The sequence below is a fragment of the Cenococcum geophilum genome, assembly GCF_001692895.1.
Source record: "Cenococcum geophilum 1.58 unplaced genomic scaffold K441scaffold_16, whole genome shotgun sequence".
In the NCBI taxonomy this organism is placed as follows: domain Eukaryota; kingdom Fungi; phylum Ascomycota; class Dothideomycetes; order Gloniales; family Gloniaceae; genus Cenococcum; species Cenococcum geophilum.
Window position 1 is genome coordinate 1,408,223 of NW_027137574.1, and position 27,021 is coordinate 1,435,243.

The 27,021-nt window shown below is 35.0% G+C and overlaps 2 protein-coding genes across 2 annotated transcripts; one reads left to right on the plus strand and one right to left on the minus strand.

The window, feature by feature from the left end:
• Positions 1 to 707, plus strand: K441DRAFT_555922 (uncharacterized protein; the record flags this gene model as incomplete). The annotated part of the gene is made up of 2 exons (XM_067643305.1): positions 1 to 186; positions 285 to 707. Coding segments are annotated over 2 exons (609 nt in total), but the record flags the coding sequence as incomplete, so codon positions are not given.
• Positions 708 to 1,471: 764 nt separating this feature from the next.
• Positions 1,472 to 2,547, minus strand: K441DRAFT_555522 (uncharacterized protein; the record flags this gene model as incomplete). Its single annotated transcript, XM_067643283.1, has 3 exons — positions 1,472 to 1,789; positions 1,841 to 2,227; positions 2,278 to 2,547. 3 exons carry the CDS (start codon positions 2,545 to 2,547, stop codon positions 1,472 to 1,474), a joined length of 975 nt encoding a protein of 324 aa, XP_067505135.1.
• Between the last annotated feature and the right edge of the window lie 24,474 nt (positions 2,548 to 27,021).

The following is a 27,021-nucleotide window of genomic DNA, read 5'->3' on the forward strand; positions in this document are numbered from 1 at the left end:
TTCAACGTGCACAAGAAGGTTCTATGCAGCCGGAGCGAGTTCTTTGGAAAAGCTTGCGAGGGTGAATTTAAAGAGGCTTCCTCGGGTGTCATAGACCTAAGTAAAGATGACCCTGACGCTGTCAAAGCTATGCTGCAGTTCTGTTACACTACCGATTATGCCTACGACGCGGCATTGCATGCTAAGGTACGCAAATCTTAATTCAGAGCTGATGATTGTAGTCGAAGCGCTTAAACACGTACGACTACTCGATAATACGCAAAACCTACTAAATCATCTAGCAGGTCTACGCAATAGCCGAAAAATACAATATCAAGCCTCTCAAGGACCTGGCTTGCACAAAATTTGAGATAGCGGCAGATCGAGACTGGTATTCGCCCTACTTTCCAGTCACAATCGGCTTCGTCTACACATCTACCCCGCCAGACGACCGAGGGCTTCGCGACATTGTTGTCAAACTTAGCAGGGACCATTTGAAGCCACTCCTTGATCGCCCGGAATTCGAAAGCATGATGGAGGACAATGGCGATTTTGGAAAGGATTTGGTTAAGGCAATTGCTCATCGACTGGAGCCTGGCGCAGCAACGTATAAGTGCGGTGCATGCGGAAAGTTCATGACTGCCTGGCTAAATCCAAGCCGAAATTTTGTTTGCCCATCTTGCTGCACCAGCTACTCCTACGCTTCCTGGTCAATATGGAAGCAATGAGAGGCGAATGGGAAATGACGCTACTTCAATAGGGGATCAGAACTTTCATAGGGCCAACGCCGCAAGCTGAAGGTTGTCCGATGCGCATGTCGTTGAACTTCAATGTTCGCCAATGCAGTGGTGGTACCGAAAGGCTACCAAAGACAGGCCGGGAACCTGAGAGAAAAGTAACCAGCATTCATGCGATCGAAGGATTTCGTTGGTGCGGGTAACGCATGGTGTGCGAGGTCTAACATGGATGAATGGATGAATAGTCCCAGGCCACGCGCCTGCATGAATCTCAACTGTTGTCAATCCTCTTCGAGGACGGTCTCACACAGAACTTTTCGACCAAACCTTCACCGTGACATATTGCTACAGATGTGAAGACTCAGGTCAGAGCGGCCGGCTTTTAACATGTCAACTAGTTGAGTATCTTGGGAAACAGCATGGCGAAAACGAGAGCCTAGAAGGCGTCGTTTTAGAGTTAGACCTCAATATTACCGTCTGGCATTTCAACCACAATGCTGGAATTGGACTTTTCACATGCAAATATAGGGCTACTCTATGGACTATTTGTAGCATATGTATCCTCTCGCGGACATAAAAAATGTGCCCAAGCCTTAAAACACCTTGTGAGCTGTGTAATGGATTCCGTATAAACATTATCTAGTTTTTGCTTTCCTGGCCATGCAAATAACTTTTAAGTAACCTGCTAGAGTTTTGTTGGCGATGTTTTATCTTACAGAAGACTCCATAGGAAACCATGATCAGAAGTTTATCGTTCATATCAGCAGGGTTGGCTTCCTTCTGCCTGAAGTACTCTGATTACTTGATGGACCCCTCGAGCTACCGTCAATTAGGAGTGCGCGAGAACGGAGAGTCTGTGGTGGCGCTTTTTGATCATCGCTAGTCTCCTCATCATTTAATGCTAAGGATCCCTTTGACCCTGCATTGGACGCGCCAATTCCAGCTTCGCCAGTATTAACACGGCTGTTCTGTGCGGAGCGTTCAGAGCTCTTCTCCGCGGCATATACGAAACCTGAAGAAAAGAGGAACGTGATGAGGCCAACGCCGCCAACCGCGAGATAGAATATTGCAATCTGCAATAATAGTTAGCAAGGAAACTAAATATCTGGATGGCCTCTTTTCACCTTCGTATCATCACTCCACGGTTGATGTCGAATGAACGGCGTGCATATATACACGGTCAAACCAGAGAGGAAGGTACACCAGGCATAGCTCATCTGCATTGATGGGAATTGCCAGACAAATATCATTATCCAATGCCCTATACCTGGCTTCTTCTTATATCGCAGGATGACCCTTCGTGTTCGATTTAGGTCGTACTCAGAGATAGCTTCGGTAAGCGCATCTCTATTTGGTAGCTCATCTAGGATCGACTTCTGCTGAATGGATGTGATGACGGCCCATATCGAGCATATGAGGCTGCAATACCACAGCGCTTGGGCTATCCATATTGGATCGGGAATTGTGTTCCAGGAGAGGACGGCGAGTGTTGCACCTGCGCAGAAGGAGCTCTGTGGTTGATTAACTTCGGCGCTGGAAGAGGTCGCCCCTGGAAACTTACCGCGACTTGCACAGATTGCAGCTCTTCGTACTTACTTGCCTTCCAATCACGAACAAGGCTTACTAGTGCTCTATGGTCCCCGTCCGCAGCCCCAATGTCTTTAAGCGGTTTCCATGTGTAAAGTTTGAATGTGCGCCGATACGGAGAGGTGATAATCCCAAGGGTAAGGTTTCCGATGAAGTCAAGCCAGCTATTCTGATGATTGTTGTATGGAACTGGAGCTGGAGAGTTTTCGCCGTGTGGTGGATATGTTCGATTCGCGCTGGCCATTAGTACGCGGAGTTACAGTAAGTTAATGTGCACCTCCCTCGGGTTGTGCGACGCCAGAATCCACACGGTTTGGTCTGGAACATGAGTGACAATTTCGGATAATTTTTATTTGGCGCTGCAAGGCTGCTGCCGATGCAAGTAGCTTCAGCACAGGCCTTTAAGGCGGCCTGTGCATCTGGACATTCTTTCCAAAATATATAGCTGGAACCTCGAATGTTTGGGCCCGAGCTGTAACGTCTTAGCCACCCAGACGAAACAGCCACCCACCCGAGACAGTGCACGGGCCTCCTACGAAAATCAAATCAAAACATCAAAATACTCCTTTACTATACCACCACTATGTCCTCTACTACCCCCCAATTGCTGTCGCTTAACCAAGAAGATCGAATGCAAATTGTTCTTCAATTATTAGAAGTCAATCCTAATTAATCTGCCCGTTTGCTTGCCCGAATATACAGTCTATCGCCTTCTTCTGTTTACTATCGTTGCAACGGCCGCCAATTAAGCAAGGAGTATTACCAAAAGCTTTAAAAGCTCTCAGTTATTAAGGAGGACTCCCTAGTTAAATAGATTAATCTAATGGGAGCCTAGGGTTGGCCACCTTAAATTTAACACCTCAAATCTATAGCTAAAAGTATCCTTACTATAAAGAAGCATCTTCTAAAGCTTAGCCAATACTAGTATAAAAACTTCCTTACCCGACACCCAGTGCTTAAAGTTTAATTTATTTAAGGCCTTAATTAAAAGCAAAAGGATACTAAGAATCCAGAGATTATTAAAGAGTGGTTTAATTTTTATAAGCTACTATTACCAAATATGTAATTCCCCTAGGTGATTAATATAATATAGATAAGAAAGGAATTATAATAAGGTTAGGTAATAAGGTTAAGGTACTTATTCCTTAATTAAAGGCTTAAGCCTTTATTATAGAGCCGGGCAATCGCGGTTAGGTGTCTATTATTCAGTGCATATTAGGAGGTTAATTAGGAAGTTAATTAGGAGGTTAATTAGGAAGTTAATTAGGAGGTTAATTAGGAAGTCAATTAGGAGGTTAATTAGGAGGTTAATTAGGAGGTCAATATTAATTACCTCCCTACCTTATCTTTTAGGGGAAGTAAATGTAACGATCTTAGATATCACCTAGACTTAATTATAAAACAGTAATTTAAGTAAGCAATTTAGGGTAGATAAATTCGGATATTATAGTTAATTAGTTAAAATACTTTAACTAATATACGGAGCCACGCCTTTAAGGAAGCTATTACTTATTAATTCTTAATAGACATAAGAGCTACGTATTAATGCAGTTTATTAAGTATTGCGAGGCTTATAAAATTATCCCTCTCTATTTACCGCCTTATTTAATATACCTACTTTAACCCCTAGACGTTAGTATATTTAGCCCCTTAGGGTACAGACACAAGAGATAGAAGTTCTAAATATCCTAGAGAAAGTGGAAATAGGAGAAGCGAGGAACGAAGGAGAGGTGAAGGACCCTCGCCGGGGGTCCGCCACCTATCCATTATACAGTACAACTGCGGTAATACAAACCACCGTCTCGCAAGGCCCTTACTAGACAGCCTAGACCTAGAGAAACACCATATCCTTGCTATATAAGAGCCGTATTACAATGCCTACACACAATTAATATACTACCCCCGAGGATTCCAGCTCCTATATAAACTAGAAGTGGCTGTATGTGTGTGCTTTATAATTAGCAAGGCTATTAGCCTATCCTTATAGTTATAGCAGGCAGTTAACCTAGATATTATAGTTATAATAATATAGATATATAGGGGACCGGTATAGATTATTAATGTATATAACCCTAGGGTTAAAGGGGTCCTATAAATAGAGAATATTATATTAGTAATAAGCTTACTTAAAACTAAAGGTATAGAGTCTATCCTATTAGGAGATATAAACCTCCACCACCCGCGGTAGGGGGGTATCTATATTACTGCTAAATAATAGGTAGAGTGCCTATTAAGAGCTATAGACACCTAGGGCCTTAAGCTAGCCACCCCCTTAGGAGCAATTATATAGTAATAAGGCACTGCTAGAAGTATAATTAACCTTATATTTATAGACGAAGGCCTATACTAGAGACTTAAAAGGTATAACCCTAAAGAAGAATAGGTACTCGCTTTAGACTATATCCCTATTTAGATATAGCTAGATCTGGATATTAAGGCGTAACTAAATAGCAAAAGATACGTAATAAAAAAGCTTAAGATAGATAGCTTCCTTAATATAGTTAAATAACAACTTTAAGATTTAGAAGAAATCTACCCGATACTAAATAAGCGAGGCTTATTAGCTACCCCTAAGGAAATTAACTAAAGACTAGAAAGGATCTAAGCAGTAATTAAAAACGGGCTAGAAGAGTACTGCCCGGTCTTAAAACCGGGCCCCTATACGCGACACGTATAGTCTATATAATGCGCAGTTCTTATTACCAGCTAATAATAAGTAAGAAGAAAATACATAAGCAGCTATAATCCTAAAGACGAGAGATAATATAAAGATATAAGAAACCAGCTAAAGAATACCCTAAAAAAAAAGCAAGGAATAGCTGGAGATGGTTTATAAATAAGTATACTACTAACCTAAGCCTCCCCCATAATAAAGGTCTTTAGAGGATAGCGAAATAGGTAAAGAGAAAGGCGGGACGTCTAGTAAAAGACCCACACCTTCCACCCCTGTAAAGACTAGGTAAATTACTAGCTATAAGCGATAATAATAAGAAGAAGGTAAAGATCCTTATAGAAAGATTTTTCCCTTAACTAGTTTTAGTAGACCTTAGCGATATTATAAGTAAAGTACTAGTAACTCGCCTAAGGGTTAACAGCGATATAATAACTAAAGAAATGGCCAGAACTATTAGCCGCCTTTTAAATAATATAGTACTAGGACTAGATAGGATTCTAAATAAAGCCCTAAAGACCTACGGACTACTAATAGCACTTTAGCTTGCGGATATAGCTAGAGTATACTTTATAATAGGCTACTACCTAAGTCTTAGAAGAGCTATAATAACGTTTATCCTATATAAAGAAGGTAAAATAGACTACTTATTTCTAGGGAGCTACCGCCCTATTACCTTAGAGAATACCCTTAGCAAGATTTTAGAAAGGGTAATAGCGGACTATATAGCAGATATAGCTAAGGAATACGCCCTACTACTATAAAGCTAAATAGGGGCAAGAAAGAACCGCTTAACACTATTAGCACTTACGCTACTCGCTACTACTATTAAATCTACATGGGCGATGTGAAGGGACTTTATAGTATTAATGCTTAGCTTAGATATTAGTAGCGCCTATAATAATATACCCTATAAGCGTCTTCTATATATCCTTAAGGTAAAAGGCTTCCTAAAATAGATTATATAATTTATTTAAGGGTTTATAGGTTAAAAAGAAACATTACTAGTCTTTAGCGGATACTAAAGCCCCCCTATTATAGTTATAACAGGAATACTATAAAAATTACCCCTCTTACCTATACTCTTCCTTTTCTTTATAAGCAACCTACTTAACTCCTTTAAGAAAGGGGCAACCTAAGGAATAGGCTTTATTAATAATATAAACCTAATTATATACGAGCCAATAGCCGTAAAGAATTATAAAATACTATAACGAAACCTTGTAGTAAGTGTTGGTTACATAAGGGGATATCACGTAGCTACGGTTCGTAGATAGTATGATGATTGTTGTTCTTGTTTCAATTGAAAGCAAAGGATCGTAAGGATCGCGGTGCCTAAGTAGGGGGCTGATGAGTCACCATAAGGGTGACTAATCAGAGACGCGCGACCGCGTACCTCTGTCTATATATTCTGACACATACATTCTAACACTGGCAGTTCTTTCTTTGTGCTTATGGTGCTGCAGAAAGGCAGCAAGGTAGTAAGGCAGTAAGGTATCGGTTTAGCTGGAGGTGGAAGCAATAGAAGTCGGTTGGCTGCAGGTAGGGCAGTAAGGGTTGGTTAGCTGCTAATAAAGCAGCAGGGGTTGGTTAACTGCAGGCAGGGCAGCAAGGGTCTATTGTAATAGCAGTACGGTGCCAGCGACGGGTTGTTTAGGCGGCAGTATAATGCTAGCAACGGGGTCGTGTTCTAGGGAGCAAAGCTCTACCTAGTCCTGTTCGGGTTGTTCTTATCGGCACGATGGTAATCGGGATCGCATGCATATCGGCACGATCGTTCGGTCGGTAGGTCGCAGGCGTATAGGCGCGACAGTTGTTAGATTTAGGTAGCAGTACAGTGCGAGCGTCGGGTGGTAATAGTGGTTAAATATAGAGCTCGATCTATCAATTGGTCGTTGGATCGCAGGCGTATCGGCGCAATTATTTGGTCGGTAGATCGCAGGCGTATTAGCGCGATTAGTATCGTAATAGCAGGCATAGCGGCGCTATCAGTTTGTCGATGGTATGTGGCAGTACGGTGCTAGCGTAGGGTTGGTTCCGTAGGTAGATCGGCACAAAGTCTTGTCATAGGCTTGTCGGGTCGCAGGATATATCAGTTACAGTAGTTATCGGGTTTATAGCTGCCGCAAATACTAGCAGTTCTTTCTTTTATGGATTGCTTGCGTGACTGTATTAGTTTAACTACCCCCCCCCCCTATATTACTCTCTCTTTACCTATCCTTCACGGTACCCTCCATAAGAACTTCCTGTCTAGATCACGCTAGTAGCCACCTTTATAGCTACCTTAGGAACCACAAAAATCTTAAAATCCTCCACGCTAAATCTTCTAAAGCTTATTAAATATTTATAGAGGAATAGATGACTGTTACTACTAATTAAAGATACTATTTATAGATCTGGGCTGTTACGGAGGCTTTTACGGAAGCTTTTGCGGAAGTTGCTACGGAGGTTACTGCGGATATTGCTGCGGAGGTTATTATCGAGCTTGCTCGTAGGACGGAGCTTAATCTTAATTATGGTAGCAATAATCCGTAAAGAAGGTAGTATACACTCTTTAACTAGGGTGTTCCTTCTCCTATATAGCAATTAAGGGCTATAACTTATTAATTAACTAAGGCAAGTCTTCTCTAGGATTTAAGACGGTAATTCCACAGGCGGGAACTCCCTAGCAAGCTATAAATAACTTATTATCTATATAGATCTTTACAATTATAGCCACCTTCTTGCTGTATCTAGGTCCTTGCCTAGGTCCTTACTCTACACTTATTACGGCCGGTTCAGGTAGTGTATATATATATAACTGCTGCAGTTACTACGGCTGCTGTAGTTACTACGGAGGTTCTTACGGTAGTTCTTATAGAGGTTCTTGCGGAGATTGCTAGTAGGACGAAGCTTAAGGCACGGGTTAAGATACGGCAGCCTGAGGAACTTAAGGTGTTTAATAGCCTAAGGTTGTCTATAGTATTGCTTATAGCTATCCATTATTAGGATTCCCTCAAGAGTTAAACTTCTTTTAGTGCTTAATCTCTTATGGAGTCCATTTATGCTCTTCTTCTGCGTTAAGGACTTGCTAAATATTATCTCTAATAATACCCCCGTTTATAGGTACAAACACTCCATTCTCCCATAGGAAGTCTTAAAAATCCTAAATAATATAAATATTGCTAAGTGCCTAGGTGTCGGCAGTCCATCCTATAAAATCCTCCCTAAAATATTCCTACAGCTATAAATCGGCGTAGTATCTACTTTAGTAAAATAGAATATAGTGTAGGAGAAAGCCGTTAACTTGTTTTACGGTATAAGTTATTATATTAATAGTAAATTCGTCCCAATTTTTGTCAATAAGTTTTGCGTATATAGCTACCCCTAGTAGTAAGGAGTCTTTCCAGTTATTTGGCGTAGCCATGCTTTTAGAGAAAGGGAAGTATTATCAGTATAGGGATTGTCATTTGGTACGCGTTTATGATATATATTTGCGATTATAGGGCTTAGGACCAGTTCTAGCCTTAAATCGCAAAGACTTATAAAGCGTATTGTTCTGCGTAATAGACGCAAGAATCCGTAATCTTAGAAAGGCTTAGGACTAGTTCTAGCCTTTAAATCCTTAGATTCGTAAAAGAGTTCTATTTAAGGTTTAGGACCAGTTCTAACCTTAAAAGACAGCTTTCTTTAGCATAAGTAGCACTAGTATAGTGGCTTATCTCTTCTTAGTGGAATACCTAGCTACTCTATAGTATAATAGTAAAGTTAACTACTAATTAGTGTTGGTTACACAAGGGGATATCACATAGCTACGGTTTATAAATAGTATAATGATTGTTATTCTTATTTCAATTAAAAGCAAAGGATTATAAAAATCGCGGTGCCTAAGTAGGGGGCTAATAAGTCACCATAAGGGTGACTAATTAGAGACGCGCGACCGCGTACCTCTGTCTATATATTCTAACATATATATTCCAACAATAAGAACTACGGTAGGCTTATTATTAGGCTAGGTATATAGGTAATATAAGTTAAAGTTAATAACGTAATAATAACTGGTAGAGTAGTTACCTAATAGATTAACTTTAATTATATTCTAAGAATTACTATAAGGAAGGAACTATTTAGGTAGGGATTAAGGGTCCTTAAATATATAACTATACTCCTATAAAATCCTTCTTATATATAATATACGTATACTTTATTTACTCTATTATAGATTATACAGATCCTATAAATTATATAGATTATATTATATAACCTTAGTTACTATTCCTTATTATATAGCTCTATCGGCTCTATCTTAAACTGTACTTAAATTAACTAACTAGCTTCTTTTAACTCTTCCCTAAGTAGTTATAATATTATACTTAAAGCGTCCATAACACTATCTCCCTTCTCTNTATCTTTNTCCTTAAAGATTTNNAATANCTCTAANTTGTTTACTAGAGGTATAATATCTNTCTAATTAATTTAGTTAATATTATTACTTATTATACCTAAAGCAATTTCTTCTTCCTTAACTACTCATTGCGTTCGCACTATTACTACAATATTATCTTTTAGTAAGTGTTTGTACCAATTTAATGGCACAAGTAAGTTAGATCCAGGGGCACGAAATACATATAATATCGTATGCTCTTTTAGATAATAGTAACTATCAATTATATAAAGCAGACTACGTGGTCTATATACTAATATACCTCCCCCTTAATTAGTCAGTACTTTATAAGTGCACTAGATACGTAAGCGGGTGGTTGGTACACCAAACACGTAATCGCGTACTTAGTGCACCAAACGCGTAGGCACGCGGTTAGTACAACAGGTGCTATAATTATACACTAGCGGTACTTAAAAAATGAAACCGCCTATATACAGCCTCCGTAATTGCTTTAATAAAACCATAAAACACAAAGGAAAATACATAGGAAATCTCCCCCAAGGTACCGTCTAGGCTGCCTTCCAAACAGTGCTTTAAGCTAGCCATAAGTCCTACTTACGGTCTGTAAAATGAACCATACGGCCTTTTAACGGGCCGTAGACAAACCGTAAGTCAGATCTTAAGGGCCGCCAAGGCGCTAGTGCTAAGCGAGCTAATGGCGATTTTCTATCCCGGGGGTAGAAAATCGTAATTAGTCAATTTAACCACCCTATAAAATTCGGCAGGTTACATAAGTCCACCAAATTCCACCATAGCTTTCTACCGTTTTCCACCTATACTATATAACGAGCCGTACAGCCTTCTAACGGGCCGTAGACGTACTATAGGTGCTCTATTAGTCCCGTTTTACCCATTCTATAACTTTTAGATTAAGCTTATTTATATTAATTAGGGTTTTAAGGGCTTAATACAACTTTGCCTTAATTATAGCGTCTACTAGGTTATTTCCACCGCTAATCTATTTAACCTCCATAATTTTACGTCGTTTATAGGCCTAACGTAAGCACATTAGGTTAACTCTAAGCCTCTTCTCTTATATCGTACCTAGTTTAACTAGGCAGTTATAAAGGGACTTTAAATCAGTGTATAAAACTAGGGGTAACTACTCTAGTTATAGAATCTTCTAGACCGTTAATTTAATTACAGCTGCTATCCCTTCGGCTGGTAGCGTCCTACAAGAGTTAGACCATACGCGAACACCAGAATTAAAAATACGCGTATAGTCACAGAGCCTTAATCCCATTAACTCTATTAGCTAGCTCTTATCGATAACCATAGGACTAAATCTACCAGCCAAAGGGATATTAAAGCTATAAGCTAGTACGCTACGGGTTACTTATTTGCATTTAATTAAGGACTAGTATAGTATATTTACGTCCTAATTACGGTCCATAAGTACAATTACAAAGCCGATTTATAATAATAGGTCTTTATTATTAGTAAAGGAGGCGTCCATAAATACTAGTAAGCTAAGGAAACTTAGGTCTAGTAGTACAAAAGTAAGTCCCCTTACTGCATTGTTAATTTGCTACTAAATGCGCTTATTAAGCTGCTTAATATTTTCTTCTTACAGATCTACTACTTGGGCCGTAAAGGATAAATTATAAGCAGATTTAGGTTAACAGATTGTGGCAATATAGGCGCCTTTTACACGCTATACAACGTATTAGTCCTTTATATTTACGGTCTTATAGGTTTCTCCATAGAAGCTAGTAAGGTCCGTAGGCTTTACTATAATAGGCTTTAGGTTTTAAGCTTAGCGTTCCTAAGTTAGCTTAATTAGGTTACCATTTTATATAATTAGGCCTCTATTAAACTTAATTAGATTCTACTTAGTTAACTACTCTTACGGCTTTACTAAGAACTTAGCCTTTTATAGTTTAGTTTCTTTAGCGTCCATAAAGGTCTAGTCTACTAGAAATAGGGTATCGTCTATTTAGAGTCTAATAATACTAAGGCCGTTTAATAGGCTATATAGGAGGTAGGGGTCGTAGGTTAACTGTTCTATTTTAAGTTTACTAACGTAGTACTAGTAGTATATCTTAAACTAATAGTTTCTAGCTTCCGGTACTCCATATAAAGGTTTTATAACCTATAAAATTATTCCTAGTTATAGATTAAGCTTAAGCGGTAGTTATATAAAAATATCCCTACTTAGGTAGGTATTAGACTGTATATAGGCTTATAAGATATCCCATAAGTAAAGGGTTATAGGTTTAGTTTGCTATAGTCTAGGCGTAAATATAAGTATAATCCATTAGCTAATCCGTTAAATTATAGGCAATTACATAAGGATTAAGTCTTTTCCCTAGTTATTATAGGCTTATATAATAAGCCTTAACTTTTTAAAAGCTTTATTAGTACTAGGGTGCTTAATTTTATTAATAAAGTATAAGTTAAATATACGGACGCCTTATAGAATGTCTTTCTCCATTATAACTATAAAGATACCCTTTTTAAGTAATCCGTTAATCTCTTTATATTATAAGTCCGTAAACAGGGTTTCCTATACTAAAACTAATATATCCATAAGCAGAGGTTACCTTATAGATATTCCTACAAAGGTTAAGTAATTCTTTATTACAGGGTTCTTAGTTATAGGGTGCTTTTAGGGGCGTCCTTAACCACACTTTATAGTAGGTTTAGTAGGTTTCTAGGGGACTTATAGGGTAGGCAAGGGTGCTTCTAATTCATTTAATTCAGTAGTTACTTCTAGTTTATCTAGTTCAGCAGTTACTTCTAGTTCGTCTAGCTTGACGTTATAGGTAGTTTCAGGCTAAAAGTAGAGTTTTACAGACGTGCTTTTAAAGCTAGTTGGCCTGCTAGGAAGCTATATATAGTACGTCTCGTTTTCTACGGCTAGTAAACAATAGGGTCTATTTTAGCTACTACTTTTACGCTATATAAGGACTTTAGAGTTAAGCGGGAGGTTATATACTAAGGTTATATTAGGTCCGTTACGGTAATATAGGGCGTTATTAACAGTTTATTTAGCCTATAATTTAACTATTTCGGCCATTGCCTTCTATATTATAGCTGCTCATTCTATAATAGACAGGGTAGGAGGGCCTAAGTTGCTTATCCTTAAATAGGCTCTATAAACTAAAAGGGTAGGTACTAGTCTATTAGGGCTAGTAGTGTTATTAACAGCTTTTACAGCCATCTATAGAGCTAGTTCCTTTTAAATATCCTTATATTCGTCCATAATAATCTAGTAAGCTCTCCATAAGGCTAGGTAAGCTTACTTAATAAGCCTAATAGACTAATACGCCTTAACTAGAACAGCTTTTGTTAATATAGCTATAGCTATAGTATACTACTAGAATTCCTTACTAATAAAGTTCCTACTAGCGTCGTAGGTAATATACTTAGGGGGTTTAACATACATATTAATCTAGTAGGTCCGTAGAATATCCTAAGTATATTTTATAGATATATTTTATAACTAACAGGTGGCTTAATAATGGGTTACCTTATTAATTATATATAGTACTAGGCTGCCGTTAATGTATATAATATCTACGTATACTAAATAGTTAAAGTTAAGATCCTTATAAAGGGTAAACTTAAATTAGCCTAGGGAACGTCTATATTTCTAGTAAAAGGAGCAGTATTTAGTTAGGTAGTTAATTGCCTTTTTATTAACGTCGTCATATCCAAAGCGTTTAAGGACTCTATATAGCTTTTTAGCTAATAGGTGGCTGAAACGGCGGTATAGGTAGTAGATCTTAGTACTAGTAAGGTAGTATAGGTTATAGTTAAAAGATTCCTAAATATAGGTCTATAAAGTTTCTCCCTATATAAGGAACGGGTATCCAAATCGTCGTATAATTAGTAGGGTAATATGCTTACTTTCTAGGGCAGTTATAGGGCCAATTAGGGTGTCCGTAATATTGTTATAGTAGACCTATAGTCTATCTATATCTATAAGGTAGAGTAGGAAAGGGGTGTCCGCTTTTATTATATAGAAGTTAACTAGGCTAATTAGAGTCTTAACTTTAACTAATCTAATTAATACGGTTAAGCCAATACCAAATTAGACGTTTACGGCCCCATTTTACATAGTATTAATATCCGTATTGTTATTTACGGTGGTCTTATATATAAGGTATTATCCGTAACCTACAGTAGATTTCTTAGAGGCACCTATATTAATTATAACACCGTAGAATTCTTTAGGGGTATAGCGTTTTATAGTAATATATATAAATAGGTCCTGTTTATAGTCCGTAACATCCATAACAGGTTTAACGGGTATACTTATAGGCTAGTTTTTAGGTGTAATTAAGTGTATAAAGGAACGGTCGGCTAATATAGTCGTAATATTAAAGGCTTAGTTATCTGTAAAAGGTCTATAAGTAGTTAGGAACGTCTCTAAAATCTCCTATTCCTAAGTATTTGAGTTAAAGTCAATTATAAGGGCTTCTATTGACTTATTAAGAGACTCCTCTACTTTCTCTCCTTTATAGTCTAAGATAAACTAGTTAATCCAATTATCAAATCTCTTCTTAGACTTATTACGTTCTTTCTAGGTATACCTTATAGACTAATATCCTTCCTTACCGCATATAAAGCACTTCTAGCTGGTTTGTCTATAGGGGTATACTTTTGTATAGGAGTTATTACAGGGGTTATAGGTAGGGCCTAGTCGATACGGGTACTACTAGCGGTAGTAGTGGTCCGTAAAGTAGACGTCTAAGTCTATTTACGGATATTAAATATCTATAATAAAGGCTTAAGTACTACCTAGTAGGTTTAAGACTTTATACATTATAATAGAGGAGCGTAAATTATTAATAAGGCTAGCTAAAGTATCTATAGGCTTATAATAGGCGTACTTATAAGGCTCTACTTTCTAGTAGGCCGTAATAAGTTTATTATATAGGAAGTTATCTATTTAAAGCTTAGTGTTAAGGCCGTGCTATAGGTGCCAGAGGTCTTTAATAAGAATTTATAGGCACTCTATAGTCGATTTTTTAGTATTTTTATTAATTACGGTCCATAGCTTAGTCGCATTCTATTAGGTAAGGATATTACACCTATATTCCGGTCCTTTAAAGTAGTTATAGGTAGCTTTATATAGCTTATTAAAGGGAACACTAAGGGGTTTACTTTTAAGGTTAGTATAATAATAGTTAAGTACTAGACCGCGCAGCATAGTAGAGTAGGCTTAGCTAAACTCTTATTTAGGAATATTAGCCTTTTAGCAAAGGTCTATAAAGATAGTTAGTTTAAAGTTAAAATTATCATTTTTACCGCTATACTTAGATTTGTTAGTATAGAGCTTAGCTAGGTTTACTAGCTCCTTACTATAGGACTTTACTTAGGTAGGTTATAGATCTATAACTTATAAATATATAGCTTACAGATTTATGACTTAAATAACAAAAGGGGTTTAGTCCATATTTTAGGTTACAAGGGTATTATAGTCCATAACTTAAATACTAGGTATACTTTAGCTAGTAAGATTAATTTCAAGACTATTTAGGTTTATAGGACGAATTTAGTTAAGTAGGTTAGGTATAAGGCTAGCGATTATATTAAGTTTAGAAGAAGTAAAGAGTTNNTTAGTTTCTTNGAACTNGTNTAGGATTTCCTCTTTAGTCNATTCCGTTTNGTCCTTNTTNTNTATTATATTGTATAAGGACTATATAATAGTAACTTATTTATTCCTTTTAATCTATATACCTTAGTTATATAAGAGGGTCCATAGATTATAGATAGTAGTAGGGTTGTATACTTTAAAGATAGTTTCTATAAAGTCCGTAAAGTCTTCCTAGTATTGCTCTTATAGGTTGACGTTTATAAGCTTAAAATATTCATATTTAAGAACTTTGAATTTAATATAGTTGTTAATATCAGGTATAGATATAAGGTCGGCTTCCTACCTCTACTTTTCCTAGCCTTTATTAACTTACTTCCTTAGGTCTGCTATACTATATAGTGTAGTATAGTATATAGTGGGTAGAAGAGGTCTTATAGTGGTCCGTAAAAGCAGTTAATATCTATAGCGGTTCGTAGAAGGGTAAGAGTATCCATAAGGGGTCTTAATAGGTCTATAGTAGTTTATAAAGGGGTAGGTCTCTATAACAGTCCATAAGGGTAATTAACAAGTCCGTAACGGTTCGTAAAAGGGTAAAAGGTCTCCATAAGGGGTCTAAAAAGACATTAGAGGTATTAAAAGAGGGTATAGTAGGGATAAGGGATTGAGGTTTAAGGGTAGGGGGTTCCGTATAGGTCTATATTCGCGTCTATTATACTTCTAGTAAACCGTATTAAGACTTAAATAAGTATATAAAGTTAGTAATAGTCCGTAATCCCCGACTTCCAACCTTCTAGTAGGTCGTACTAGGAGTCTAAATAGGTAGTCACTATCAAGTATCGCTCGGGGGGGGGGTATTAAGTGATTGCTAATCTATACNCGCTTACTAATTAGTATTCGTACCAATTTAATAGCACGAGTGAGTTAGATCCAGGGGCACGAAATACATATAGTATCATATACTCTTTTAGATAATAGTAACTATCAATTATATAAAGCAGACTACGTAGTCTATATACTAATACACCTCCCCCTTAATTAGTTAGTGCTTTATAAGTGCACCAGATATATAAGTGGGTGGTTAGTACACCAAACACATAATCGCGTACTTAGTGCACTGAACGCGTAGGCACGCGGTTAGTGCAACAGGTACTATAATTATACAGTAAGATTATACTATCTCTATATTCTTGCTGTTTAAAAGAGGGGTTAGTCTATATTACATTGGCGAGTCTATCCTTATAATAACCATCCTCTTACTTAAAGTATACTAGAGCGAATATTTGTTTATTTTATAACATTTACTCCATCTCTAATACTAAATATATATAATAATAATAATTCATTGCTTAACGTCCAATTTAAATCCCTATTAGGCCTACGCAGACTACTCCTTATTTATATATAGGGAGAAAACTCAAATTAAAAAAGACTTAACTTAAGAAAACCCCGTAATCTATCTCCCCGCCTTTTAGGACTCGCCTATAAGGCGCCTACAAGGCGCCTACAAGTTACCTATAGTGCTTACTAAATATATATAACTTATTACTCTTAATAGTCGTCTAGTTCCCTAATTAATTTGTCTTAGGGTTTTATATTTAATCTATTACTATATAGCTAGATAATAAACTATCTATTACTTTAGCGAAGTTATACCGTTCTTATAATGCAGAATAAAAGGCTACTAATACTTAGTAATAGGCCCTTAAGTCTTATCTTACGGCGTCCACTTAATTAATCCGTCTTAAGAAGGTCCGTAAGAAGGTTTATTTTAAGGAGTAGAAACTTATAGAATAGGGTCTATAGGAACTTAGTAATAAAAGAACGGATTCTCTTCTAGCTAAGAAGGAAATAAATCTAAGTAGTTTAGTAACTGCTCTTCTTAGGTCCCCCTTAGGTGACTTATTTTTTAGCGATCCTTCTTTATTAATACTGCCTAACCTAATCTCTTCTAATACTCCTATACCTTTCCTATAGCGTTCTTTAAATTCTTTAATAGTTCCTAGGTAGTCTTATTATAGCCTATCCACTTAACCTTATACTATATTTTATTATTAAAGTCCTTATAGTTAACAATCTTTAAAACTTACTATTTATCTTCCTCTTATCCTCTATATATGTCTACTTTATAAACTAATAGCTTAATATTCCTATATACTAGCTCTAGCATTACAATATACTATATAGGGTAAATCTTTATTTTAGCTAGTAGGTTTAACTTAAATATAACCAGTAAAATCCTTTACTTAATTTTAAAAGGTCCTAGTTTAACATAGTCTAACTTTTTACTTAGTTGTTAACTCTTAAAATTTTTATATAGTAGCTATACTTTATTTCCCTCCTTAAGATTTAGTCCCTTAAATCTCTTAGCATTATAGTACTTTTTTATTCTTTTTTATACTCTCTTTACTAATTCTATAAGGTCTATATAAAGATTTATTAACGTCTTTATTCTTTCTTTAGCTATACTACTTATTTTCTTTACTTATTATAGTAATAACGATATCCTTAGCTTATATTTATAATTTACCTTAAATAGTAATATGCCTATTCCTTTTTAAGGTGTTATATTATATATAAACTATATAACTAGTAATAGCGATACCTAATTATTTTATACGTAATTAATATAATGTCTTAGATACTACTCTAGTGTCTAATTTAATCTTTTTATTTAACTATCTGTCTACGGATAATATATAGTAGAAGTTACTACTCTAACTCCTTATTCCGCTAAGAATACCTCCTAGAATACTACTATAAATCTTAAATCTCTATCTAATATAATCTTACTTAGTACTCTATATCTTATAAATACTTTTTTAATATAGATTTTAGCGATATCTTCTACTAATATCTCTTCTATATATGCTATAAAGTATCCCTACTTTAACATATTCAGTAAGCCTATAGGCCATATAAGCCTATAGGCCACCCCATTAAAATCGCGATCGTAAAATTAGAAATTACTTAACTACAAATAATTATATTTAGTGTAGCTATCTGCTAGCTAGTTATCTGCCGTCTAGGGTATATACGCGCCGTATGTTCTATTAAAGCGCACATACTATACTTACGTAGTGCTCGTTACGGTCGCTTGGCCGCTGCCTCTACTACCCCCTCTACTACCCCCTCTTGGGCAGCTTATACTTAAAAGGCCCCTTCTACTCCTAATAGAATACCCCCCTTAGCTATATACGTGCGCTTCTTTACCCTCTTCTTTTTCTAGCGCTGGTTTTCTATATATAGCTTCTTATTTTTGCTTATAAGTAGCATAGCGCTTAATATTGCTATTTTACACCCCTTAATAAGCTAGCTAAGGGCTTATCCTATTAGACTTAGTGGGCTATATATATAGTGCCTAAGATAGCGCTTTAGTAAGGCTGTCTATATTTATAGCTTAGTAATATTATAAGGTATTTTAGCTGCCTAAAATGTATTTAACAGACGGCGTTAGGGTAATAGTGTCTGAAATTTGGTATATAACTATAATAGTATATAATTAGGGCTGTATAAAATAAGGCTAGTAGCTGCGAATCCTGCCTGTATATTGTTTTAATATAGTGCTATTTACCTAGCCTGCCTATACAGTGGTAAAAATTCGCGTTTATTAATATAGTTAACGCCACGGCCTATAAGCTGTTTAATACTGCGTCCGTAGTCCTGCTTTAGTGCTGAGAAATAGCCTATATCTAGAGGCTATAGTAGGTGCGATAAATGCGCCGGTATATAAATAATAATAATTTTGTAATCTAGGCAGAACTAATCGAATTTAGGGTTAATATGGCTGCCGTGGCCGTCTAGTATAAGCATTTAATACGTGCTAATAGTGCGATTTTTTGTATACTTATAAAATAGATTTAGCTAAGTTAGGCTAATCTTATTCGTTATCTAGCTATTCTTACTAACGCTAATTAACTAGTTATATAGAATAATGTCGTCCTCGTACTAAGCAGCCTAGTATATTACTACTTTAAAGATAACTAGTAGCGAAATTACACCTCCCATTATATTAATGTATTTAATAATTATAACCTATTCTTAATTACCTAGCTATATTGTTCTAGGCCGGCTAGCCCTATTAGTTCTAGTAATAACTCTTATAGTTATAATAACGCCTATCTAAAAGCTAGTCTTATTAAAATTCTAGGTATTATTATTGAGAATCCTATATTATATCTTTACGTCTAGAATGTGTTTAAACTAGCCCCGAATAAGCACAGGATCCTTATATTAAGTATACTAGTAGTTATACTTACGATTAAATTTAGATTGTAGGTTGTTATAGCGCTTAATAAAATTATATACCTATTTCTCGCCGATAGGTTTAATAGTGGTAGATCTAGCGCGCTACGTAGCTAAAATACTAGCTATCTACCATATAATCGCAATTCTTGGTGGTATACCGCGCTAATCTATTAATAGAATCCACTACTTAAGGCTCTCTTCTTATACTGGTGTAAGACGGTAATTTAACGTAATAGAACTACGTCTTAGTGTAATGCCTTTATTACGTCGCTGGGCTATAGTTCTGGACATATTATACGTGCTAGTAGCCTTACAGAAACTTGTAAATTGGCCTTTCTTATAGGCATTAAGAGCTAGAATAAGTCTGCCCTTTTGAAAAAAGTCCTCCTGCTGTTATAGTATAGCTATTAAGGTTGTAGTTATATAACATATCGCGGTTTTCGCGATTTTAATAGGGTGGCCTATAGGCTTATATAGCTTATAGGCTTACCAAATACGTTATAAGCTTATCTACTATTACTAAGATTGTATTATAATCTTATCTAGTAATAGGATCTCTTAACTTTAGTAACTTAATAATAAAGTCCTATAATATAACCTCCTATAGTCTCTCTAGTATTTTAATAGGTTATAGCCCTCTATATAGCTTATGCCTTATTAATTTATTTTTTTAGCAATCTAGATATTTTTTTATAACTTTTCGCGCTAAGCCCTAGATTCTGTTAATAATATACTCCTTCTAGAGTCTTAATACTAAGCCCGCGGCTCTATTATGTCCTTAAGTTAATCCCTTATAGAAATCTTCCACGAATTATTTTACTATACTTCTTAGGATATACTTTACTTCTCAATTTTCGTATATATCTGTCTATAGATCTTTTAGTTATACCTCTAGAATTCTTTATACCTAAAAGCTCTCTAATAACTTATAAACTCTTTTTAGTTCTTCTTAAGTTACTATAATTTTTAGATAATTATACCTAATTAGTCCATCTATATCTTTTTACAGTAAAGCCCCTAATAGCTTTTTATTATTTTATAGTTTAGCCTTTTAACTTAAAGTATCTGCTTACGTATTATCTATACCCTTAGTATACTAAATCTTAAAATAGTATTCTATAAGCATCTCTACCCATCTAACCTATCTTTAGTTAAGTTCCTTTATTATTAGGAATCCTATTAGGTTTTTATAATCTATCTTAATTATAAATAGTTTCTCTATACCTTATAAAAATGCTCTCTATTCCTTTAGTGCTATAATTATACTTAATAACTCCTTATTATAGATGTTATAGTTTAACTCTAGTAGTGTTATCTTCCAACTATAGTATGCCACTAGGTGCTATCCGTCTTAATATTTCTATATAAAGTATACCCCTAGTATAAAGTCTAATATATCTATTTCTACGACCGTCTCTAGTCCTAGTTAATAGATTTTAAGAACTAGCTCCTAGGTAAATAACCTTTTAACTTCCTTAAACAATTTCTGCTATTCCTTTCCCTATACCTATAGTTCTTCTTTCTTTATTAATCGCGTAAATGGTTTAATATCTTTTAACCATTATGCTATAAACCTTCTATAGTAATTACAAAACCTTAAAAACGATCTTAACTATATAACGTTCTCTAGTTCCTACTAATTTACTATAGCCTTAATCTTTTTTAGATCAATACTAAGTTAGCCTAGTTTAATAATAAATTTAACAAAATTGGTCTTTTTAGTAAAGAACTCGTATTTCTTAATTACTACTAGCATCTATTCTTCTTATAGTCTCTTTAAGACCTATTTAACGTATTCTCTATATTCTTCCTTAGTTATTAAGTAGATAATAATATTATTAAGATATACTATAATAAATTTATCCAAGTATTCTCCTAATATATTATTAATACGCTTCTAAAATATTACTAGTATGTTTATAAGCCTAAATTATATAACTAATAGTTTATATAGTTCTTCCTTTAACCTAAAGGCTGCCTTTTATTCGTCGCCTTCCTTAATCCGGATTTAATAGTACGCTTATTTTAGATCTATCTTTATAAAGATTTACGCGTTACCTATCCTATCTTAGATTTTGCTAATTAAGGGTAAAGAATACCTATCCTTCCTAGTAATACTATTTAACTATCTATAGTTAATATACAGTCTTAGTTTACTATTTTTCTTTAGTATAAATAGTACTAGATAACCCGCTAATAACTATAATAGTCTAATATATCCCTTTCGTAAGTTTTCCTAGATAAACTCTTTTAATACTCTACCTTCTTCTTTAGTAAGCTTATAAATTAGAAAGAACTTTAGACTTATTTCTGGTTCTAACTCTATCTTATAGTCCTACGCTATATACTTTAATAGCTTCTTACTTTCTAATAACTATAGTTTCTTACTATACTTATAGTATCTCTTTAGTATATAACTTAAGCCTCGCTTAGTCTTTTTATATATTGCTCTAACCTAGTACCATACTAACTTAGTTTATTATTATACTTTACGGCGTTAAGTATTTCTAATATTAACCTAACCTATAACCTAATTAATCTTTAGATTATATTTCTATAACTAAGGCATTTCTAGTACTGCCTTATTATTCCCTAATAGTAATATATTAAAAGATATCTTAATTTATCTCCCTTTAATAGTTAGCTAAATAGGTTCTATTTTAAGACTAATAATACCTCCTCTATAGGCTATTAGATCTTCTAAAATTATTACTAATAGGTAAGGGTACTCCTTTTTCCTATATGGTAATCCTATTCTTTTAACTACTACTAGTAAGATATAGTTCCTTATTACTCTATTATCTATTAATGCTTTAAACTATTAATCTTACTACTTAACTTATAAATTTAGGTATCGTCCTTAAATTTCTTTAAGGGTCTAAGGCTCTACTACTAGTTCCCTCTAGTTTTATAGGCCTCTACTTTTCCTAACTATTAGCTACTTAATTCTATTTATACTTAGTCCAACTTAAGCTAATACTTAGTTTACTTTTTATCTTTAATATACCATAAATACGTGTTTTCTAGGCATTCCTACCACTATCGTCTATTTAGGCATTCTTCTATAAGAAATCTTCCTAGTTAAAGTATTAAGTCCCCTTAGGCTTATACTTCTATAGGGTGCCAACTATATATATACCTAGCGTTTCTATATTTCGCCTTATCTAATAACTAATATATCCTTACTAGGTACTTTCGGTTCTTATCTTTTAGTGCTCTATATATATTACACGCATTATCCACATACGCTATCTACGCTAATATATAATATACTTAATGTTTTAGGTTAACTCTTAGCTCGTCTTCGTCCTTAAGTTTAAACCTCTCTTATATTAATCTAAGCGTTACAACTTCGTTTGCAGATATTATAATTTATCTCTCGCTTCTCTAGTCCTCTAATTACTCCTCTAAATCTTTTAACGTTATAATTAAGGCACCTTTAATATGATTTATAGCCTTCTCTATAATTGGGTGGTTTTAGATAACTTTCTTATCTAACCACATATAGAAATCTTCCCACTTATCATTATGCCTTTGCCTATATTACTTTTAGTATAGCTACTAAAGTATATACGGCGTATCCATAAGGAAATATCTTCTTATTACTGCATCATAATAACCTTTTATATATTGTTCCTTAAACCTAGTTAGAATCCCTAAATCCTCTTCATCTTCTAGTTTAGTAAGCTACTTAGCTCTTAGTGTACCTATTCTAGGCCTATTAGTAATCTTTTATACGGGTGCGCTGTCCCTTATACAACCTAGTATACTAAATCTCTTATCTAGTTTCTAATCCTACTATGCGATAATTCTTTATCTAAACTTTTCTATGGTTTCTTTTAGCTTACGTCTTGCGCTTAAATTCTCAAAGTTATCTTACTTTTTAATCTTAGTATTAACTCTTTAATCTTTAGGCCAAACACTATATTCTCTTAGTAAGTCTTCTAGGTCTATATACCTATCTCCTAATCTAACTACTATTTATACTGCAGATTCTCTAATCTGTAAAGAAGCCTCTTACCTCTTACTTATAGGTGTTTTAATTTATACTCCAAATTCTTAGTCCCTTAGATTCTTTAATCCCAAGCTTACTTCTAACTTAAGCTTAGCTCCTCTCTTAGTCTAACTAGACTTAGATATTCTTATCTCGTTTTAAGAGTTTTAAATCTTACTTATCTTATCTTAAGAGTCTTATACCTGTAGGAAACTCTATCCTAAGCTTATTCGTATATCTTTAAACTAAGCTATTACTTTACTCTATCGGTTTCTATCCGTTATAGGTTCTTAAGCTTACCTTATCTTGTCTTAAGAGTCTTAGTTATCTCTTATCTTATCTTAAGAATCTTAAGCCTTTAGCTTCTTGCCTTTATTAAGTGCCAAAGTAGTTTTTTATCCTACTTCTCTTGCGTCTTATAAAGCAATAGACATTATATCTAGTAGGGTCTTAATCCCTACTAATGTTCCCTATTCTATAGTGGAATTATCCTCTACTTCTAGTATAATATCTCTAAGGTCTATATACTTTTAGTAAGCTGCCTTTATTACCTTATCGTTATAGAATGTTTCGCCTATATTAAATTTATTATCTTTAATATCCGATCTACAAACTGGTTTATTAGTTCCTTTATACTCTATAGATTTTGGCTTCTATAGCTAATAGCTTACGCTATACTTAGCGTCTTTATAAATTTAGTATGTGTTGTTATAATAAAACGTAAAACTTTTAATTAAACATTCTTTTGTTCCTTATAGTATACTGCCGTCCCTCTATATATATATATTATCTACTATTAGTCTCGTTTCCTTTATTACATAGTAACTCTGACTATCTTTATAATCCCTTATAAAATAACCTTATTTTCCACAATTTATATAAGCTCTATCTTTAAACTATTAACTTTGCTATAGAGTCCGCCTAAACGTCTTCTGCTATTAAGATCCTTAGTTTAGCCTTTACTCCTTAGTCCTATAATTACTAGATCCTTAACCTTTAGGTTTTTACAGTTTCTTACTCTATCTCTTATAGGCTTCTTTAGTACTACTTAGGTCTATTAGCTTTGTGCTATACTATAATTTCTAACTTAGCTTTAGTTAATGCGTACTCTACGTCTTATATAACTATAGAACTCTATCCTAACCTCTCTTAGTCTGTTCCCTTTAGTAGATCCAATTATTAATCTTAATCGCTTAATCTATTAGTTCCCTTAGGGTGTCCGCATCTTCTATTAAGATAATCGCGTCCTAGACTTTAGCCTTAAGTCCTTATTTATACTATGCTATAAGCGCCCTATTATTCTACTTAACTTATATTACTAGCGTCTAAAACTGCATAGTGTATTTAATTGCTAAGGTTCGTTGCGTAATATCTTAGAGTTTTCTTTCCGCTATAGTCACTGCCTCTAGGTCTCTAAACATTTGTATAAGTCGTTCTATAAATCTATTCTAGCTTAAAAATATAAACCGCACCTCCTAATTAGTGGTTGTTATTCTATTTACCTATATTTCTATAAGGTAAGGCTTAAACTACTTAAGTGCTCTTCCTAACAGGAATAGTCCTGCATAGGCTATTTAATCCATAGGTGTTGCCAGCTTAGCTCCTTCCTACGCGACCTTAAAGTGCATTTGCGTAAGAAATCCCTTAAGCTTTAATCTCTCTCCTAAGAATCTTTCAATTAATAGTAACTTAACCTTTACTACGCCTATCCCGTTAATTCTTTCTTCTAACGCTGCATTATTTATTATTAACTAGTCGACTATTTCTTATAGTTGTCCGACCGTTATAGGTTACTATAAGTCAGTATCTGCTATACTGGTATTACCTAACCTTAAAGTAGTTGCCGCCGTTAATGGCGTTATGGTGGCTGCTTTTAGTGGCATGTTATTCGACTTTCTATACTTAATACCGTAACTAGGTAGTAATTGTGTAACGGAACCTTGTAGCAAAAACTACGGTGGGCTCGTTATTAGGCTAGGTATATAGGTAATATAAGTTAAAGTTAACAACGTAATAATAACTAGTGGAGTGGTTGCCTAATAGATTAACTTTAATTATATTCTAAGAATTACTACAAGGAAGGAACTATCTAGGTAGGGACTAAGGGTCCTTAAATACACAACCGTACTCCCATGAAATCCTTCTTGTATATAATATACGTGTGCTCTATTTACTCTGTTACGGATTATACAGATCCTATAGATTATATAGATTATATTACGTGACCTTGGTTACCATTCCTCGTTATATAGCTCTATCGGCTCCATCTTAGACCGTGCTTAAATTAACCAACTAGCTTCTTCCGACTCTTCCCCAAGTAGTTGTAATATTGTACTTAAAGCGTCCGTAATAAATACTAAAGAAAGCTTATAATACCTATATAGAATAGGCAAGGCGATATAAAGTCTAATTCTTACTAGAGAAATACCAGCTAATCTATTTTATAAGAAAACGTAACTAATCTATAGATCTCTAGTATATAATTCGCATTTAAGGCTTTAGGGGTTAACTAGTTTAGGGCCTAAGAGTATTAGGAGTATAGGTAGATAGTAAGCTCTAGTAGAGCGTATATACGGCGTAAGCGGCCTATAAGGGCTAAGTATAGTATAGCGTATTATCTAGGATCGTTAATTCTATATAGGGTCTATACTTTTAAAGGTCACGCCTACTATATATAGCAGTCGTCCGGCCAACTATAATATATAGGTCTAGTATTTAGGCCATTAGAGAATCTAAAAAAGGCCCCCCTAAATCGCTCCTTAAACTACTTTAAAAGGTCTAAATAGCCTGCCTTTAGAGTATAATAGGCGGATATAAGCAAACGGCCATAGTACTGCTTAAGAAGGAAGCTAATATTCCCCCCTATAACTATATATTAAAGCCGCTGCAATATAAAGGGCATAAAAGGAATATAACTTTAATATTATAAAGTATATTAAGACACGCCTAAATAAACTATAGAGGGACTTTAAGGCGCCTTATAGGAGAATAAACCAACAACCCTAAAGTAGGGAAGATATATTAGAGAAACAGGTAAAGAAAGCAGAAGAAAAATAGTGCTGCTTTAGGGCCTAGGCCTATATAGAGGANNAAGGGANACGTATAANAGGCNAGTAANNANAATANNAAGAGAGAGAAAGGAGCTAAAGTAGAGTATAAAAGAATGCCGGGAAACCATCTATAGCAATATAATACTGGCTAGACTAACGCTAAAGAGGTATATAGGAGTTAAAGGTATAGAGGCTAACTAAGGCAAGAGGAACCTAAGCTATAGTATAGTTAACGTTATAGGGGGTAAACACTCTAGGGCTCTAANAAGGCCTAATAAAGGNAGAAAATATAATAGNNANACTCTTAAGAATAGGAATAATAGGACTAAAAGACTGGCTCTACTAGGTAGGTGTCCTAATAGATAGCCCAATATATAAATATAGCTGGCTAAGACAGACACTAAAACATATAATACTATTATGCCCCTTACGTACTAACTAAGAAGTAATACTTTTAGTAGCTAGCATAGAGAACTATAAGACACTGCTCTTAATATAAAAAGGCCTTAAGGCGGTTACCTAGTAGCTTATTAGCTAAAATATACTAAACTAGTTCTAGGTTATAAAGGAAATAGTAATAGAGGGTAGGGGGGCGAGTAACGGGCGCCCCCTAATAACTCTATAGTGGTAGAGTAAAGTTTATAATACTAGCGCGTCCGTAGGCTTATTACGGTAGCAGTAGTTCCTAAAGAGATTAAAAAGTAAGGTAGTAGGAGCACTATAGGTAACTTATAGGCGCCCTATAGGCGCCTTATAGGCGAGTCCTAAAAGGTAGAAAGAGAAATTATAG